Below are 21,015 nucleotides of genomic sequence, written 5' to 3'. Positions count from 1 at the left end.
GCTAAGATGAGAGTCACTTTGGAGAGAATACTCGAGCTAATGCTCCAACAACAGAAATAGAAAAGGGTGAAGAGCTGGCTCTTCCTCACTTCTTAGGGGAGACTACCTCTGGGGCTGGAAAGACTTAACTCAAGCAAACTAAGTTTCCAGCCACACCTGCCTCCGGCGTCGTTTCCGCCTCCGTACAGTCCGCGGAGGCGATGTCCCCGTCAGGCGGGATGCACGCCTGCGAGCCTCACGGGAATCTCGGAGTCGCTCCACGGTGGCGCTTGCCACAGTCTTCCCCACCCACTCCTTAGTAACCGCGACGCTAAGGCTAGCAACGTAGGCGGCAACCGGCGACCGCAGATTCTAATTACAAGTCCCGGCAAGCCCCGCGGCCACTTTCGGCCCACATCAGCACACCGAACTACGGATCCCGATGGCCTCTGCGCGGTGCATCACGTGGGCAGCTCTAGCCAATCGGCTTTGGACAAGTCGTAGGGGAGGGAGACACGGAGGGAGACAAGATGGCGGCGGCGGCGTCGCAAGGCGGGAGAAGCGGCGGCGGCGGAGGCAGTAGTGGGGCTGGCGGCGGCCCCAGCTGCGGAACAGGCAGTAGCCGCAGTGGTTTGTTGGATAAGGTGAGGAGCTGAGTCCTGGGGGACAGTCTAGAGCCCTGGGGATGCCCAGCCCACCGTCCCCATCCCCGCCTCCCTTTTCTGCGGCTTCTTGAGGAGCGCTCCGCTGTAGCCCACCAACGCACGCTTGTAATCTGCCCTCTCTTACACATTCAAATCAAGGCTTCTCTTTAGGTCATCTCTTTTCGCAAGTGTGCTGGTCCCTAACACTGGCCGCCACCGCAGCTTCTCATAGTTACGGCTATATTTCACCGTAAGGATCACGTTTCTATTGTGCTAGGAGGCCCATTTCACTAACGCGGAAAACTGATCTCCCAAAGAAATTAAAAAGAGTGTCCCCCCAAACTTCCACCGTCACCTTCGCGTGTTGCTGCAGAGTACAAAGAGTTCCTTGGCCTTTTACTCACAAACGTTTCTAGGCGATTTTATTTTCATGATACATCAAATAATGAAATATTCATATGTTGACTTCCCTTGCTGGGCTGACAGGAAGCCTTAAGATTATTTTTCCCTTTTGCGTTCCCTGCCTTTCTCTTTTCTTCCTTGCTGTCTGTACCAGCTGGCTGCTTTTCCATTCTGCCTACCCAATTATTAAAAACAATATTACATCTTTATCCATAAGGGCTTAAAGGGGGTGGGTGCTGCTCCTGGATTGACCTTCTTGCCGTTTGCACAGCATGTTGGAGGAAACAGTTGTGTGAAAAACAGGCCTAGAATTGCTTCTGCCTCTCGCTATGTGACCTAAAATATGCTTGTTCTCCTCATGTCTGTTACTCATCTGCAAAATGAGGGATTTAGCCTAGATAAATCTTTTGGCCCCCCTGCAGTGTTCTCATTCCCAGCTGATGTGATAAGGGTGGAGCATGGTGCTTTAGTATATAGTAAACCTTTTTTCTTTAAACATTTTAATCGAAAAGCTTTCTGATTCCTCTGTACCAAACAGATGGCTAGTGCTTAAGAAATGAATACCTGATCATGTTGATGGCTTCTGGTCCTGCATATCTTCCTACATAGTAGGCAAGTGCTCTACCACTGAGCCACATCCCCAGTTCTGCTTGTTTTTTGTTTTTGTTTTTTGAGGGTTATTAGATTCAAGTTGAAGTCGAGTCTTACTGTGTAGCTAAGCTGGCCCAAACTCAGAACCTCCTTCTTCTGTCCTCTGACTACTCTGGCAGTCTTCATACTTCTTAAGAAATAGGAATGTGTTCTGGGAATTGGTTGGCATTTTGTGTTCAAATTCACCCTTTCTCTTGGGTGCAGTGCATCTCATAGCTTGTGCTGAGCCTTCCCAGGGTGACTTCTCTGTTTTCCCTCTGCTTGGATTATCACCAGCAAACATAAACATGAACATTCTGCCAAGGCAGAGATTATGAAACACAGTGCTCTTTAGTGTCTGAAGGTTTGGTTTCAGGATTCACAGCATATTTTTTGGTATCTAAGGATACTCAGATCGTTCATAAAATGGCATAATATTTGTATATAAGCTACATACCTTCCAGAATACTTTAAATCACCTTTAGATTATTTGGAATACTTGCTGCAAAGTAAATGCTATGCAGACAGTTGTTATACTATTGCAAAAATATCTGTGAGCTCGGGACATACAAAGTTTTGTTTGTTTTTGTTTTGTTTTCTTTCCTTGAATACTGTCTATACACGTTTGGCTGGTCCTTGCCTGTGCAATATTGATAGAGAGAGCTGACTATAGTATCTGGCACATTGTGTTAGGATAATTTGGCCTTTAAATATCTCTGCTATTGGAATAAAGTATGAAGACTGTCAGGTTACTTAACCTTAGTACCTTTCCTGTTCTTCATCTGAAATGTTGAGAGTCTGGCAACTGTATGACAGGGCTTGAGGACAGAATCAAGACAATATATATCAGCCTCTGCACTCTTTGAAGTATACTATGTAGTGATGGCGGGAAATAGCGGGTTCCTAGTATCAGAGTACTCAGACTAGCCAAATAGGAAGTGGAGTATTCAAAGTAAGTGTATTTAAGGAAACAAATGATGTATTCAGAAGGTGCTTCTTGCAGAAATTCAAATGAAAGGAACCGGTTCTTGAGATGTGATAGCTAAGAGTGAGAAGCCCTGGGTTGAAAGGCTTCCTGTCTGAGTGGAGTTCAGACATGGTTTTGAGAATGAGAAGAAGAACATAATCCAGTAAGAAAGTCTTAAGTTATTTATTTTATTTGATGTATTTTGGTGTGTGTGCACATGGGTGTGGGGGTCAGAGGACAACTTTTGAGAATCAGTCCTCACCTACTGTTCGGGACCCAGGAATCCCTTAAGGCTCAGCAGTAGGTATCATTATCTGCTGAGCCATCTTTCTGGTCCTCAAGTGAGTCTTTCTTGAGGCAAGATATACAGAATACAATGGTGCTTGAGATTTCTTAGTAGGCTTACTAGGAGGGTCTCTACGTAAACTCAGTGACAGTAGAGTTAGACTGGAGAGGGGTCACTTAAGTGGGAGCGGAGGAGGAGGCTTTTGAGATTATATAAAGTGACTTTAGGAAAATTATTCACATAGTTCACAGAATTAGACACATAATAAGGCCATAGACTAGTATATAGGATTTCACAGAAAGAAGGGTAAGTTTGAATTCTGGTGCAGCATACCAAAAGCCTAGGATGATTATTCATTACTGAATTTGATTTTCTTTACCACAATAAGTATTGTAGGTATTCTCATTATAGGCTTGTTGTAAAGATTAAATTATACAGTACTGGTAAAGTTCATTTTAAAGGCCTATATAAAAACGGAATGGCAAGGTGATGAGATCCCCTACTGGGATATCAGAAAGAGGTAACATGTTCTCACAGAGGAACATTTGGAAGATTATTCGTTTTGTTGTACTGTTGTAACCCAGGTTGGTCTTGAAATTTAGGGTCTTTCTACCTCATGCCTAATGGTGAGCTTACAGGCATGTTCCAGCATACTTCCCCCACCTCCAACTTGGAAGATTTAACCAAGAAATGAGAGACAGAAGAGGGAAAATCGTCAAGAGCTGTTTAAAATCCCTTTCCCTGGAAAACTGCCTTTCTGCTTCCATTGACTTGTTCCTTTCTGAGTTACAGAAGAACTAGTGCCCTTGGGAGGTGATTTAGTTCTACCGGTTTCCTGTGAGAGTTTCTCTACACTGATCATCGCAAAGCCGGTGCTTATAGCCCTGAATTTAGCAGGAAAAATGCCACCTCAGTCTTAGAAAGAGCTATAGAGGATGTTGCTTGAAGTGTCTGAAAACCTCCTGACTGCTGAGGTGGAGAATCTGGGGGGACTTGTCCTGTGTGCAGCAGGTTTATGTGAACAGGGAGGTTCTGTTCTGAGGGAGTGAGGATGTAGGGTGTGTTCGAATGAGGACGTTGCCTTAATAGACCCCTTTGATTTGATTTCTCTTCTTGCTTTTTCTTTTCTCCCTTTGTGGGAGGAAGGTTTTTATTTCCACACGCATCGTTTCACTTGCCAGGAAGAAATGCAGTCAAGGTGTACGAGTGGGCTTCTCGACTTCTCTCCACTAATGTGGGCTTCTGCTCCTCTGAACCGGACCTAAGAACATGTGGCACCTGTCTCCTTCCTGACTTTGAGTTTGCAGACCTGCCCTTCCCTCTCAAAGTGACTGCACTAGTCTTTGCTCCACATTTGTCCGCACTTTCCTTCTGTACGGCAACTGTAGGGCAGCTCTTTCCCAGTCTGTTTGGCCTACTAGAAATTGGTATGGTGCTTAATGTTTTCTTCCTTTCTTTCCTTCTTTCTTTTTTTGTAAACTGTTATCCAAACCTTTTTAACGTCATAACCTGGATTCTGTCTCATGGTTGGCTTCTCAGCCTGACCTTAGAACACAGCTTCTATATCTTGGTTACTAAGAACATAGCTCTGGGGCCGGCCTTGCCAGCCCCTAGCATTGAATTATGTTGTTACCCAGATGTGTATTCTTCAGCCAGTTAACAAATCTCTTTGTAATTCAGTTTCTGCACCTGTAAAGTGGAGCTAATCACAGTTTGTGTGTGCACAAAACCTCTCTGGATTTTGACTTCCTTAGATAAATATTTTTAGTACATGTAAAAACAATCCATATCAGATTCCCTTGGGTTTTAGTTAAAAATGACAGATTTCTGTACCTCCCATATCGGAACACGGTTTTGTGGTATTGAAGCCTGGGTATTTGTATTTTCATATGCTCTTTGTTACCTGTACATTTTGAAAGTAAAAATTTTAAATGAATATATAATGCGTAGATGATATAGTCCAATGGTTTTTAGTATAATTAGAAAGTCATTAGTACACAATTTCAGAAAATTTTTGTAAGTCCCCCCCAAGCCTCATACCCACCACAGTCATACCCTAGTCCCTCTTCCCAGTCCCTCCAGGCCACCACAGGAAGCTTTTTTCAGTGAGCAGAACCAAACTGATCATCTCATGAATGCTAAGCAAGACTATGCCACTAAGCTAAGCCCCCAGCCTTCACAAGTCTAGTTTCTGTCTGGATTTGTCTGTTATGGACATTTTATATAGATGAAAGTTAGGGTTTCCATTGCTGTGAAGAGACACCATGACAATGGAAACTCTTAGAAAGGAAAACATTTAATTGGGGTGGTTGCTTACAGTTCAGAGGTTCAGTCCATTATCATCATGGTGGGACATGGCTGTGAGCAGGCAGACAGAGTGCTGGAGAAGTAGCTGAGAGTCCTATATCTTAAAAGCAACAGAAAGTAAACTGTCACACTGGGAGTGGCTTGAACATATATGAGACCTTAAACCCCACCTCCTCAGTGACACACTTCTTCCAACAAGGCCACACCTACTCCAACAAAGCCACACCTCCTAATAGTACCACTCCCTTTGGGGCCCATTTTCTTTCAAACCATCACAACATACATGGCCTATTGTGACTATTCATTTAACATGTTTTATAGCTTGTATCAAACTTTATATGACCTAAATATATTCATTGGCACTGATAAAACTGTTTTAACATTTCTGTATGTGGATGTAGAGGACAGACTCAGGTATCAGTCCTCATCTATTTCCACCTCCCTCCTCACCACAAGTGCATGGGTGTTAAAAATCTTCACAGCTGCATCCAGTTTCACAATATCATGAAGACTCAGGTCTTCACCCTCCTGTGACCAGTGCTTTATCCACTGAACCATCCTCTGACAGATACTGATACATTACTTTTATTTTTTCCATTTGTCGGTTAATACTTGAATCGTGCACCTTTTGGCTCTGTGATACCTATTATAAAGTTGTTCACTAGGTGGACATTTTCAGTTCTTCGGATTATGTACATGGGAGTGGAATTGCTGGCTCATATTGTAACTGTTGATATTTTAATTGACTTATTTTTGAAATGTGGTCTCTGTAGCCCAGGCTGGCCTGGAACTGTTGATTGTCTTGCCTCAGTCTGCTGAGTGCTAGGATTACAGGTGTTTACCATTCTAATTGGCTGTGTGAACCCGGGAGAGAGGAACCAGTAAATGAGGCTCACTGAAGTCCCTGCATTAGCCACTTATAGTCAGAGACCAGACAGTTTAGACTCTGAGGGTAACAAGTGTCACCTGAGTAAAGTGTATAACCACAAGGACAGTCCTACATGGCAAAAGCATGTTTTCCATAGAGGCATATGACTAACACAGCTGAAGTCATCCCTGTTACACCTGGGAGGACCGGGACAGCACATTCCAAGAACAATTCCGTGTTCTGAAGAGACTGAGGTCACAAGACTCATGTGTGATTTTCCTCACAAACACTCAGAAATCGCCCCACACCAGACTATATTCTGACGCCTTGGCCATGCATTTAACTTTGAGGAATTATCAAAACTATATTGCACATTGGGGATGCCACTCTACATTCCCACAAGGAATGGAGAAAGGAATTTCTAATGTAGTTGCAGTTTCTAAACTGATTGCATGTGGTTTTTAAATGCGTGATTTGCCCCCTCCGTAGACTAAGGACACATCTTACATCTTTCTGTTTCTTGGGGTGGTGGTTGTTTTGTTTTTATGTTTTTTGAGATAGTCTCAATATGTAGTGCTGGTTGGTGTAGAACTCTAGAACTCACTGTGACCATTCTGGCCATGAACTCAAGGAGATTTGTGCCCCTCTGCCTTCTGGAGCACTGGGACTAAAGGTACATACCTAACCTTGTTCCGAGGTAGGGTCTCAGGTATTTTAGGTTGGCCTCCAGCTGCAATGTAACTGAAGATGATCTTGAACTTCTAATAGCTACCCTGCACCTCCCAAGTGCTGGGATTACAGGCATGCACTTGGGAGGTGCAGGTAGCTATTAGAAGTTCAAGATTTATCATGTGAGGCCCCATGTGAAACAAACTTGCCTTTGCCTTGTCTCTATGTGTATGTGCGCGCTCTCACATATGTAGGTGCATGTGTGTGCGTGTGGAGGCCAGAAGCTAACAGTGGGTACCTTACTCAGTTGATCTCCCCCTTTTTGTTGGTTTTTGAGACAGTCTTTTATGTAGCCTTGGCTGGCCTGGAACTGTGCAAATCAGACTGGTCTCCTAAACTCAGAGCCGTCTCCCTCTGCCTCTGGAGTGCTGAGATTAAAGGCGTGAGCCACCATGCCTGGCTCCACCTTCATCTGCGACAGGATCTCTTACTGAATTCAGAGCTCACTGATCTCCCAGCCCCTGCCTTGTCTTTTTGTTCCTCTTTATTGCTCCTGTTCTTAGTGTGTAGGAAGACCAAGGGGAGGGAAAAGATAACGTGAATAACAGCAGGAGAGATGTAATTCATATACATTTTCCTTGAGCAGTTTTTGAGAATGGTGGGAAATAGTAACAAAATGGAAACAGGAACTTAATGTCAGCCCCGCTCGTCTCTGTGCTATAGCAGAGAGGGCTAAGGTTTTGCATGCATACAAAGTAAAATGATGCATCCTTCTCTTCAGAAACCAAATGAAAACCTTTCTCATGATCTGTGTAATCACTGGAAAAGTTCCTGTTCTCCCTGCTGAAGTTTCTCGAACCAGGCAGTGCAGTTAGAGCTGAGGCTTATTCATCACGTTAATGCTGCTTCTGCACCTTATCCCTGGAAACTGCTGGGAGATTGTAGAGCTGAGTTCCACTTCTGGACTGTGCTGTATTCAGTAATGTGTGTCTGAGGCAGGAGTCATGAGAATAAGTGCTCTTTTGGAATGATAAAAATTTGTAAATGACTTCATTATTTCACAGATAATGCATACAAATTCTTTGGTATTATTAAAATAGAATATACATGACTGAACGCATATGAGCTAGCTGTTTGGATAAAGAAGTTACTATTCTTAGTTCAATATGTAATTTTAAGAATTAGCTATGTTTGATTAGTAGGCTAACAGATTGAGAATCAGTATTAAAAAATGTCACCAAAAGTAATTAAGAAAAATTCATTTTATAAGACACTGATGGGAAAAGATTTGATTTAAAAAAGTTTTAAATATAGCTAATTTAGGATCTGGTCAGTGGCTAAAAGTGCTTGCTGTTTTTTGCAGAGGATCCAAGTTCTGGTCCAGCACCCTATCAGGTGACTTACAGCTAATTACCTGTAACTCTAGCTCCACACACACACAACATATACACTGACTAATTTTATACATACACACGTAACATTCAGTTTACACTTATTCCTCTTTACAAACTTCACTTTTCTTTGAGGGGGGGTGGATTCGAGACAGGGTTTCTCTGTGTAGCTTTGCGCCTTTCCTGGATCTCACTCTGTAGACCAGGCTGGCCTTGAACTCACTGAGATCCACCTGTCTGCCTCCTGAGTGCTGGGATTAAAGGCCGCCGCCGCCGCCGCCGCCACCACCACCACCACCACCACCCAGCCAGACTTCACTCAGACTTCACTTTTCTTATTGTATATTAGTATATGGAATTACAACTTCATAAAAAGGTTGATAAGGTGTTTTCTGTCTTTCTGTAAAAGAATCCATTCTCAAGCCAAATGATTGTGAATTGAAAAGTTAGTTAGTGAGCCAACCCAGGGTCTCATGCATGCTAGGCAAACACTGTCTCCGAGCCACATCCCTTCCCTGGTTTCCTCCCCAAGTTGCTGTTGGTCATAGTATTTTATCAGAGTAACAGAAAGCAAACTAGGACACTTGGTTTATAATTGAAAATTTGATGTTTTCAACAGAATATACTGGATTTGCTGTCTTAAAGTTATAACATGGTAATAAAGTATTCAAGTTGTTCGCAGACAAAGAACCTTCCCTCTCTGTTAGTGTCTGTAAATCCCCATATCTGTATTTGCTGAATTTTGTGCTTATAGAATGTTAGGGTGAACAAAAGCAGTTTGTTTGTTTTTTTTTCCTGCACTCATCTGTAGTTAAATGGGGGTGGGATATATGAGTTGACATAGCACATGCATGTGTTCTGGTTCTAGGCTGTAGGATTTGAGTTTTTTGTGTGGAAACTTGCACCATCCATATGAGAACACACCTGATTTTAGTGCCTAATCTCAACATCAGAAGACAAAGAATGAATGTTCAAATACTCAGAGATCTGAAGAAAGAAGCTCATTCTAATTTGTAAGGTGCCACGTTTTCTGATGCACGATTTTTCTGTTTGTTTTGTAGTGGAAGATTGATGATAAGCCTGTAAAAATTGACAAGTGGGATGGATCAGCTGTGAAAAATTCTTTGGATGATTCCGCCAAAAAGGTACATTTTTTAAGACATTCATGAGCATGTTTTTAGCCTGTGGATACATCGCCTCACAGATCTCAAAGTTAGAAAATGAGCCAGAAAAGGGATTCTTTAAAGAGGGTTGAGCTTCTTTGTTTAGAGTGGTAAGTAAGATGTTAGTGGAAGAGAACATTTGTTCACTCCTGCAGTTTCTGACATGACTAAGTAAGTGGGGATCTGCAAAAGCAAGGCTGCATCGCTGTTACCTTCCATCCTGCTTCTCACTAGGTACTCCTGGAAAAATACAAGTACGTGGAGAACTTTGGTCTAATTGACGGTCGCCTCACCATCTGTACCATCTCCTGCTTCTTTGCCATAGTGGCTTTGATTTGGGATTACATGCACCCCTTTCCAGAGTCCAAGCCAGTTTTGGCTTTGTGCGTCATATCATATCCTTTTTTTATGCTCAGGTTTGCTTTTTAATAACAGTTCAATAATATCTGCTGTTAAATCACCCTTGCTTTCCATAAAAGCTTTGATTTTAGGGCCTGCTAATATTAGAATTAACATTAAAAATTGTACCTGTAAATTCATGCTATATCATTGATATTCTGTATTTAATAAGGTGGGGTTTTTTTGTTTTTGTGTTTTTTTTTTTTTTTTTTTTAAAGATTTATTTATGACTGCAGGCCAGAAGAGGGCACCAGATCTCATTACAGATGGTTGTGAGCCACCATGTGGTTTCTGGGAATTGAACTCAAGACCTCTGGAAGAACAGCCAGTGCTCTTAACCTCTGAGCCATCTCTCCAGCCCCCTTAATAATTTTTTTATTCTATATACTTAGTTATTAACTAATAGGATACCTAAAGCAAAAACACATGATGATAGTGAGGCCCAGCTCTGTTAGCTCTCTGGATTTTTCCCCTTAGACTGGGTTGCTTTAAGCTGTTTATTCCTGACTATTCATAGAAAAGCTTTGGATTTTAGAAGTTTGAATTTATTTCCTATTTTTCTTTGAAGCTGAAGAGCTGGCTGGGGAAGTCCTGAGCATGAGGTGTGGATTTGGTATGTGTTTCAGTGAGATTGAGGACTCCTGGGGCTACAGAACATGAGTCTGAAATCCTACACAACATGGGTTTGAAATCCTACAAAACATGGGTTTGAAATCCTATACAACATGAGTTTGAAATCCAAGGTATGTGTGACCTTAGACTAAAAAAAAAAAATGTAAGTAATACCCATTCAAAATTGCCAGAGTGAGTGGGACACTGGATGTGGTAACATATGCTTATAATTCCAGCTCCCAGGATGAGTCAGGATGATCATGAGTTTCAAGCCAGCTACTGGCAAAACCTTATAGCATTTAAAAATTAGAAAAAAAGAGGGCTGGAGAGATGGCCCAGTTGTTAAAATATTTGCTACACAAGCACAAAGACCTGAGCTTGGGACCCCAGCACCCACTTAAACACTGGACAGAGCAGCACAGGCTTGTAATCTCACTGCTGAGGAGATGAGGACAGGGATTCCAGGGCCATCTGGCCAGCCAGTCCACCTGAATCAGTGAGCTCCAGGTTAGTTTAGTAAGAAACCCTGAGAATTAGGTGGAGAGTGACATAGGAAGACACCTAGTGCTGACCTCTGGCTTCCATACACACATGCATGTCTTTGTGTACCCATACATTCATGTGCACACATGTGAACACATACATATGCATATACCACACACAAATGAAAAAGAAAAAAAATCAGATGGGAGATTTTATAGTATACTTCCCAAATTCAAAGAGTTCAACTTAAGATTTCTCACTTTTATAATGGCATGGAAAAATATCCAAGTAACCATTGTATTTTTCATTTTCAATATAGTACTCAATAAATTACATCAGCTATTCACCATGATATTATTACACAGTAGGCTTTGTATTAGATGAGTTTGCCCAATTGACTGGCTGATGTAAATATTCTGAGCACATTCAAGGTAGGCTAGGCTAATTATAGTGTTTGCAAGTATAGTGTATTACATGCATATTTAATTCATAGTTACAAAATCCCATTGTAAGTTGAGAATTTTGCCTCTCCTTTTTATGATAAACATAGATTACTTCTATGATTATTTCATAGATTATTTCTAAGATCCTCAGTGCAAAGAGCTTTTATTATAGTATTAATTACAGAATTTATTTGCATTCATAGAATGATTTCTCTGTGGTCCTCCACTCCCACCTCCTGTCCCTTCGTTTGTATGTATATAACTTTTACACTTTATAACTGTATAATGGATTTTTTTTTTTTTTTGTCCATCAAGATGCCTCTTCAGGTGAAGGCATTTGCTGTCAAGACTGGTGATCTGAGTTCAGTCTCTGGAAGCCAGAGTGAGAGAACAGACCCCACAAGTTGGCCTATCACTTCCATAGCTGTGCCTTGACATATGTTTATACATACACATTTCCCCAAATAAATCAAAAGTGTAAAATTAAAGAATTATAGCTCTATATCTACATTAGTATGTGGAACTCTAGCACTAACTAAGAACCCATCTTACAGACCACCTTCCCAAAGCTGGAGAGGGAGTGCAGTAGTTGGGGGCTTGCTGTACTTGCAGTAGACTGGAGTTTGATTCCTAGAACCCATGTCCGGTGGCTCACAACCGTCTGTAACTCCAGCTCCAGGGGACCTGACAAACTCTTCTGGCTCTCGTGCACATACCTACATGGACACACACACATGCACATAATTTTAAAAATAAAATAAATCCACTATCAGGCGGTTAGCAAGCCATCTTAATTAAGCATCTGATTAAAAATAGTATTATACGGGATGGAGAGATGGCTCAGAGGTTAAGAGCACTGACTGTTCTTCCAGAGGTCCTGAGTTCAATTCCCAGAAACCACATGGTGGCTCACAACCATCTGTAATGAGATCTGGTGCCCTCTTCTGGCCTGCAGGAGTACATGCAGGCAGAACACTGTAAACACAATAAATAAATCTTTTTTTTAAAAAAAAATAGCATTATACAAATAGATGGTTCCTGGACTTGGCAGCAAGTGACCTTTGACTCTTTAATAATGAAATTAAATATCCTAGTTTGAAATTTTTGCTGTTGAAGCAATCTAAAAGAATATACCATAAGTTTTAGAGAACATTCTCCAGACAATGACAGCAACCCTGTTACACAGTCTCCAAAAGAACCACTTTGACTGTATTTCAGTTATATTTGTTTAAAGCAAAGCATGATCCGAAGTTCATGTTTTATATATAGTGCTAGTGACTACCACTGTAAATAACTGTTGTGTGCTACATGGCTATATATAGAAACCCCATGACAATTCTATTTTTGTTTGTTTGAGACAGGGTCTCAGTAGACTGACCTTAAACTTGCAGTAGTCCTGACTACTACACGTGTGGAAATTATAGGTGTGCACCCCCATGCTTAGCTTCATGTCAGTTCTAAAAGTTCAGTATTCTTATTTAGAGATGAGGACACTTGGGGGGAAAATATATTTGTTAAATGCTGACATGCAAATCCAGGACTGTCTTAACTCCAAAGTTCTTATGCTTCACACTATATTTCCTGCCTTTCTAGTTCATAAAACTTAAATGACACTCCATACAACAAGTTAGTGGTTGAATATACAGTTAACACTGTCAAACCGTGTAATAATATGTCTGCATGTGCATTAGGCATAATTGGTCTCACAGCAGACTAAATCCGAAATCACTTTGACATTGGTTGACTATATATATTTTTTATTTTACGTGTATAGGTGTTTTGCCTGCTTGTATGTCTGTACCACATTCATGTTTGGTGCCCAAGGAAACCAGAAAAGGGTGTCAGATCTGGAACTGGAGCTGTAGGATGTAGTATGCTGCCATATGGGTGATGGGATTCAGACCTAGGTTCCCTGCAAGAGCAGCCAGTGCTCTGAATTGCTGAGCCATCTCTCCAGCCTCTGATGCTTTTTTAAAATAGAGAAATAAGCACAACTGATAATGAAGTCATGAGAAGCTAGGTAACAGGACATTCTTAGACCTGTTGTCCTTCAGTGTAAAAGATGAGAAAGCCTATTTGTCCTGTACCTTTTGTCTCCTTTTTGAGGTGTCTAGAGAACTAACCAGAGAGAGCCTTATTTCTTCTAGGTACATAAATACAAGGGTTAGAAGGAAATAACTAAATTTTCAGTGCTTTAGTGGTAAGATAAAACTTACTTAGGACTGTCAAGAATTCTTTGTGGCTCATTTGTTGTGACTTTAGTTGTCTTTGAATATTTGTATATTTTCCCCTTAACATTATTTGAACCTATTTTGTGATGATGGGGATTCTGACCATTTATACCTCATACAAGGAGAAGAGCATCTTTCTTGTGGCCCACAGAAAAGATCCTACAGGAATGGATCCTGATGATATTTGGCAACTGTCCTCCAGCCTCAAAAGGTAATGGCCATCCTTGGTTCTTTTAACGCCTGGCATTGGGTTTCCCCTGGGGTGTTGTCATAACCCACAGTATGCTAGTTTGTGCTTGTTCTTTGCTGATCACAGTGCTAGTCATGTAAAGGGGTGGGATGATAAGCTGGTAGATTTTTCCTAGCACTGCAGTTCTGAGGTTCTTTATCATAGAAGATACCCTCAAGATATACTTTGGTGGAGGACTGGAGAATGATTGTCTCTTCCCTTGTGGCCAGTTAACAAAAGTCAGAGGAATGGGTTGGAGGAATGCCTCAGAGGTTAAGAGTGCTCACTGCTCTTAAAGAGGACCTGGGCTTGGTTCTAGCACCCACGCAGTGACTCACAACCAGCTGTAAACTTGAGTTCCAGGGGATCCAACATCTTCTGTTTTGTGTTTTGTTTTTGTCTCCTGCATGCATGTCGTATACATAAATTCGTGCTGGTGAACACATACACACATAAAATAGATATATCTTTAAAAGATCAAAGGTGTGAGGTTAGTTATCTTTCTGGAGCCTCCATTTAGCATCTGTGTCTTCTTCTTCATTCTGAGTATGTTCAGGAATCTCTGGCTTGGTGCTTCTGTATAACCCCCACAGTCCAGAGTCTCTTCTGTCTTGTGGTAGCACAGACAGGTGTTCGTTGGTAACCAGAACTGGGTCCATGCTCCAGTGAGTTTGTTTCTAACTCATGGCTTTTGGTAAATTATGTAAAGTGAAGTGTAGTGAGGTAAAAAATAACTCCATAGAGTTGTTAGGAAGACGAAATGCCAGTTATAGCAAATACACATCCAGTATTTATTATATAGTAGATATTTGTTACTTTTCTATTGCTTTGGTAAAACACCATGACCAAGACAACTTACAAAGGGTTTATTTGGAATTGTGGTTTCATCCCCATCACAGCCAGGAGGCTTGGCAACAGGCATACATGGCTGAAGGAGCAAGCTGACAGCTCACGTCTTGAGCCACAAGCACAAAGCAGAGAGAGCAAACTAGAAATGGTGCAAGTCTTTAGATTCTCAGAGCCCATCCCAGCAACATACTTTATCCAACAAGACCACACCTCCTAAACCTCTCCAAACAGTGCCACCAACTAGGGACCAGGTGTTCAACTATATGAGCCTACGATGGTATTTTCGTTCAAACCACTGCAGTAGTCTAAGTGCACTACTTCATTTCACCTTAGAACACATATTTACAGATAAGAACATGACCTAAAGAATTAGCTCAGAAGCAGTAGAGAAAGAATTTTAGCCTAAGTTGTGCACAGATTTCAGGTTTTTAGTCATTGACTAAAAAATACATGACACACTTTGTTAGCATATCCAAGCCATCACATCGTAATTACTCATACTGAAGGTAAGTAACATCACCACCGGCCCCTTTCTGGCAGTTTGTGGAGTAACCTCTGAGGAAGAGGAACAGACTTTCATTCTGATGTTGCAGTTGAGTTCTGCAATCTTCTGGCAGGCTTGCTACCTTTTTTTTTTTTTTTCTTTTTTTTGCCTTAACTGTTAAGTCTGCCCTTTTCACCAGGCCACTAAAACAGAGTTGCATAATTCTAGAATCCAACTACATTGATTTCATTATTTTCATCTAACTTGTGTTGTTGTTGTTGTTGTTGTTGTTGGTGGTGGTGTTGGTGGTGGTGTGGGATTTGCTTGTGTGCACCTGTGCCATGGTACATACAAGTGCAGAGGTCAAAGGATGTTTTTGGAGTCAGTTCTCTTCTCCTCCCATAGGATCTGAGGATCAACTGGCAAGCACTTTCACTCACGGAGTCATCTCAGCTGCCTTGTGTTATAACCACTTTATTGAGAGAGAGTTCACCTACCATCCCATTCATCCGTACAAAGTTTAACTTCAATGACTCCTAGTGTATTTATAGTTGTACCTATTACCACAGTCATAAAAACATTTTCTTCACCTCAAAATGAAACCCTGTACCTTCAGTGATTATCTTCTATTTCCCCCATTTCTTGCAACCTAAGTAATCACCCTTCTGCTCTCCTGTCCATAAAAGAGACCTTTATAGATATTTAATGTGAATGGGATGATAATGGCTTCTTTAACTTAGCCTAGTATTTTCCTTTTTTCCTATTTTGACTTAAAATTTTACCTGGTGTTTTAGAATTTCGTATAGGTGTGTATTTTGATCATGTCCACCCCCATCACTCCCCAACTTTCCCCAGAGACTTTCTGCATGTCCCCTTCTTAACTTCATACTGTCTTCATAATCCACTGAATCCAGCTAGTGCTGCCTGCTAGTAGTTTTACCCACTGGAGTATGGGCAACCAATGAGGCCACACCCCTGAAAACAGCAGACTCTCTCCCCCAGCAGCCGTCACTGCCCATTACTCTCAGCTAGCAGTGGGGCCTCATGAGCTCTCCGTCTTTGCTGGTATCTTGACTGGCTTGATCTTGTACAGATCTTGAACAGACAGCTACAGCTGCTGTGAGCCCATGAGTCCAATGGCCTACCATGGTCTTCTGATTTCACAACATAGTATGTTTTCAAAGTTCATCTCTGTTGTAGCATATATCAGTACTTTGATCCTTTTTATGGTTTACTGATAGTCCATTGCACAGATACATTTTGTTAACCTGTTTCAGTTGAAGGACATTTGGATTATTTCTACCTTTTGGATTTTATGAATGATAGTGCCTATGTAGTTGTAAGGATCTGTGTCATTTCTCTTGGATAATGTACTTAGAAGAGGAATTCATGGATCATGTGGTTGGTTACTTTGATGAATTGACAGTCTGTTTTCCAAAGTGTGTGCATCATTTTAAATCCCACTAGAAATGTGTAAAAATATTGACTTTCTACATTCTTTGCTAGTTTTTGTCAGCTGCCAGATTGTTGGTAGAGAAAGAGTCATGCGTGCTTCTTGTCATGCTCTCCCTTCACAGTGGTTTAGTATAACAGTGCCTGCTGTCCTCTGCAGCTGCCAGGTCATATGATGTGCCATGGCAGTGAAAGTTTCACAGATGATCAGTTGCCATATTCAAACTTTGCACAGGCTTTAACTCAAGTGTAAAGAGCCTTTAGTGAGTTGTTCTTCTGCAGTTCGTGTGTAGTATAAACTTGCCCAGCAGTTGGAGTTTTTTCATCTGCATCTCCATATTTCTCCATACCCCTCTCAGAAGCCGACAGCAGTTTGCCAACTTCTCTAGTTGCCCAGTGACTCTCCATTTAAACTGACTTATTTCTGGCTTGAATAATTTTCTGTCTCCAAGATAAATTGTTTGCCCTCTTTCTGAAGAAAGCTTTCCTGATATATGTTAGTCTAAATTGGGTATTCCAAGAACATTTTTACTTGCTAGTGTTGTCCATGGAGCTGTAGTTAAATTTACTTGTCTGTTGGTAAACTGTAAACCCCACAATACCATTCTCCACAGCATAAAACTCCTTACCATTCACTGTTCCAAGAACAAACAGGCAGGGATTGTGTCATTTATCTCTGAGTCCTCAGACCTCGCCCAAAGTCAGAGATAGTATAAATGTGTCAAAAAATGTGTTTGGAGCTAAAGAGATGGTTAAAAGAACTGGCTGCTCTTCCAGAGAACCTGGGTTTTGATCCTCAGTACCCACGTGGTGGCTTACAATCCAGCTCCAGGGATTCTAGTGCCTTCATTTGGCCTCCACAGGTACCAGACACACAAGTAATACACGGACATATGTGCAGACAGAACACTCATGCACAAGAAATAAAAGTAAATGAAAAAAAAATTGTTGTGTGAATGACCGCAATGAACCTAGCGTTAGCTGTAGTGTGTGTGACCTCTTCATTTGCAGCCAAGTTATTGTAGACCATCTACAAAATCTCCCTTAGCTTCTCCATCTGAACATTTCCCGTTTTTCCTCCTGTAGTGAAACCTGCCTGTGACTGGAAGACACATTTCCTCTGTATACTGAAAGTGGTGGCTGATGTTTGTCTTGTAGTCCTTGTTACCCTGGTGGCGGCATGGAGCTGGATTGGATTCCCCCTTCTCCACTCACTTCTTCCTGCTCATTCTCAGTTTCCTCCCCTACATACCCACTTTTAAGTGTACTTCATCACATTTTGCCATTTCTATGCTTCACTGCAGAACTCTTCCTAGTGATAACTTGACTCATGGCACTCTCTAATATATGTCCTTTTGTGAGTCTCAGTATTTGTATGTTTGGATAGATGATTATTGCAGAATTGTGGTCTGTTTTACTCACTGTCCTTCAGTGATGTTTTCTACTGTGTGTTCAGCATGTATTTTCATGGGGCACATCTTAGTCGTTATCATTTCTCCTTTAAAAATTTCTGCTCTGAGCATTCCACTCTGGTTGCTGCTTTCCTGGCTGTATTTTCATGGGGCACATCTTAGTCGTTATCATTTCTCCTTTAAAAATTTCTGCTCTGAGCATTCCACTCTGGTTGCTGCTTTCCTGGCTGTTGTACTGCCCCTTCTCATTGCCTTTCTTCTCCTCACGTGGCTTAGATCCCTTTGGAGGGTCTTATATGCTTCTCCATCTGTCCCCAAACCTCCTGTATCTTTGCTTGGATTTCCCACTTGGCTATAACCTGTCTTGCCATAGGCCAAGGCAACTTCTTTATTAACCAATAGTAGCAACACATATTCACAGCATACAGAATGACCATCCTACAGCATTAGCCTGTTAACAGCATCTGACCAATTGGTTACAGTTTCCTGCCTGTTTTTTTTTTTTTCAAACAAGTCTTCTGGGTACCATGTTCTTCTAAGTTTCTAATTACATTGGTGTCTTTTCTTTCATCTCTTTTGTTTATTTTTTTTCCTTTCTCTAAATTGGAAGTGACATATTAGAGCTTATTCCTAGAACTACTTTATACTTGAGGAATCTTTATGTAGCTTTTCAAGACTTTAAATGTTGCCTATATAAAGATCTCTAAATCTACATTTTCACCTAGACCTTTTATCTGACTCCAGGGTGCCTCTAGTTTGTCAGCTCCATGGTTACCAGCTAACTCCTCACATGGGGTGGACCCTGCAGCATCTCTCCCTGCTCGCAGTCACTGCCTGCAGGGCAGGTAAAGCAAGTTATCTGCTACATACATAAATCACACCCACTTTTATCCTCTGTTTGAGATCTCCTGCTCAGGAAAAAGGCTAAGTTCCTAGGGACAGCTTAGCAGTCTCTGTATGTGTTTTGTGTGTTCCATGTATGTGTGCACAAACACTCCCATCTCCTGCGACCAGTACTCTTTTTCTTTATTCATCTTGTTCTTTGGCTGTTCTTCAGTCATCCTAGGCATGTCCTGGGGCCTCTGTCTGTTCTGATCCCTCCACGTGGAATACTCTTCTTTTTTTTTTGTTTTGTTTTGTTTTGTTTTGTTTTGTTTTTCGAGACAGGGTTTCTCTGTGTAGCTTTGCACCTTTCCTGGAACTCACTTGGTAGCCCAGGCTGGCCTCGAACTCACAGAGATCTGCCTGACTCCGTCTCCCAAGTGCTGGGATTAAAGGCGTGCACCACCACCGCCGGGCTGGAATACTCTTCTTGTTCAGTCATCCTAGGCATGTCCTCAGGGCCTTTGTCCTCTCTGGTCCCTCCACGTGGAATATTTTTCTTGGATAGTGTGTTGTCATCTTCATTAGGGTTCAGTAATTGTACCAGGGAAGATATGTCAGCATATCTAGGGAGGCATCAGAATTAGTACCTTAATTAAGCATAATTAGTATAAAAATTAGGAAGCCTGGGAGTAAGTCTGTCTGTCTGTCTCTCTGGGTGAGCGTGGCGGGTAGTCAAGTATCAGCAGTGCCAAGCTTATCCCCACCTTTCAAAAACACTTGGTGAGGTATGTTACTGCTTGAGTCCCTGTTTGTGTTTAAATTGACGTTTAAAGTTAGCAAGCATATAAAGTGGTGCATTTTATTGGGCATTTTCATATGTGTGCTCTCATTGGTCCTCCTCCCTCATCTCCCTGCTACCCTTCGGCTCTTCCCTTCCTTCCCCTTAAATAACCCTCTTCTGCTGTTGGGTATTCCTTTACTGTCTCCCTTCACCCTAAGATCTCCTCAGTTTCCCCATCTGTTTGGTTTTTGATCTGTTCTCTTTGTCCTGATGCTTAGGTTTGATGACAAATACACCCTGAAGTTGACCTTCATCAGTGGGAGGACAAAGCAGCAGCGGGAAGCTGAGTTCACCAAGTCCATTGCCAAGTTCTTTGATCACAGCGGGACACTGGTCATGGATGCATACGAACCTGAAATATCCAGGCTCCATGACAGTCTCGCCACAGAAAGAAAAATAAAATAGCCAATTCTAAAAGCTCTCTTTTTGCTGGATCATGCTGGTGGGTAGGGAAGAAACAGAAAGCTTAAACTTGGTCGAATATGAAATGTTCAAACATGCCCCTGTTTAGTCTGCTCTGGATAAATACAATTTCCTAGCACAGATATGCAGAATTGTGTCTTTGACCACTAGCTGTAGCCTCCTTGGTCTGCTGGGTGGGTTTTTGTTGTTGTTTTCCTTTAGAAGCATTTTTTGTGAAAGCCGAGCATACTTTTTCTTTGTACTTGATAGTACTTTATTTAGTATAGCTTGGTGCCATGCAGCGTTGGAACGCTCAGTCCTTAAGAACCGCTACCCTTGCCGGACGGTGGTGTTCACCTACAATCCAGCACTTGGAAGGTGGAGGAGGGTCATTGAGTTTGAGGCCATCCTGGACTGGAGAGCCAAGCCTGGTCTTGAGGAGTGGGTTTTGTTAACTTGTTGCTGACTTTGTGTTAATCCCTGCCTCAGCAACTATTTCCTTCAATCCAGGATACAACTTCTTATGTATGAGAGCTTTCCTTTACACACCATTTTTGTGGGTGTGTGTATATATTTGACTTGGGGAGAATTATTTTAAAAAAAATACAAACTAGCTTTTTGTTTAAAATTGACCTGCCTATTACATTTTGTGTTCTTAACCAATTAAAGAAGCCAGTGGCATTTTTAGTTTTATATTCTCTATGTTTTTCACTAGTATGTTCCTGTTGATTTGTTTGTGCCCTTTATTAACTGCCATTTTCTAAAATTTTTTTCAATAAATGAATGAAGATGTGAAAAACGTGGAGTCCTAGTCTTGAAAGAAGGAACAGCACAGCAAGTGCTTTACTGCTTGTGATGGAGTCCTTCGAGGCTGATGAGAGCCCGGAGCCAGGGACTCTTAGTTCTAGGGATAGCAGCGACACTCAGTGCTGGTTTTGTGCCCTGGATACTTTAGAGATGCCCACAGTTGTTCTAAGTGGCAGCCACTATTCCTTACTTTACACAGGAGGAAGCCAAGACACAAAAGTTAACAGTTTGCCTCACAGA

General features: G+C 41.7%; 1 protein-coding gene across 1 annotated transcript; it reads left to right on the top strand.

Moving 5' to 3' along the window:
* The first annotated feature begins 468 nt into the window (after nt 1-468).
* Nucleotides 469-20,767, top strand: Spcs2 (signal peptidase complex subunit 2). Its single transcript, XM_036174202.1, has 5 exons — nt 469-623; nt 9,205-9,288; nt 9,541-9,701; nt 13,551-13,685; nt 19,785-20,767. The coding sequence occupies exons 1-5, from the start codon at nt 510-512 to the stop codon at nt 19,969-19,971; spliced, it is 681 nt and encodes a 226-aa protein (XP_036030095.1). The 5' UTR covers nt 469-509; the 3' UTR covers nt 19,972-20,767.
* The last annotated feature ends 248 nt before the right edge of the window (nt 20,768-21,015 follow it).

Source organism: Onychomys torridus, chromosome 1 (genome assembly GCF_903995425.1).
Source record: "Onychomys torridus chromosome 1, mOncTor1.1, whole genome shotgun sequence".
Lineage (NCBI taxonomy): Eukaryota > Metazoa > Chordata > Mammalia > Rodentia > Cricetidae > Onychomys > Onychomys torridus.
Note: the sequence above shows the minus strand (reverse complement) of the source record. Positions and strands in the feature narration are given on the sequence as shown.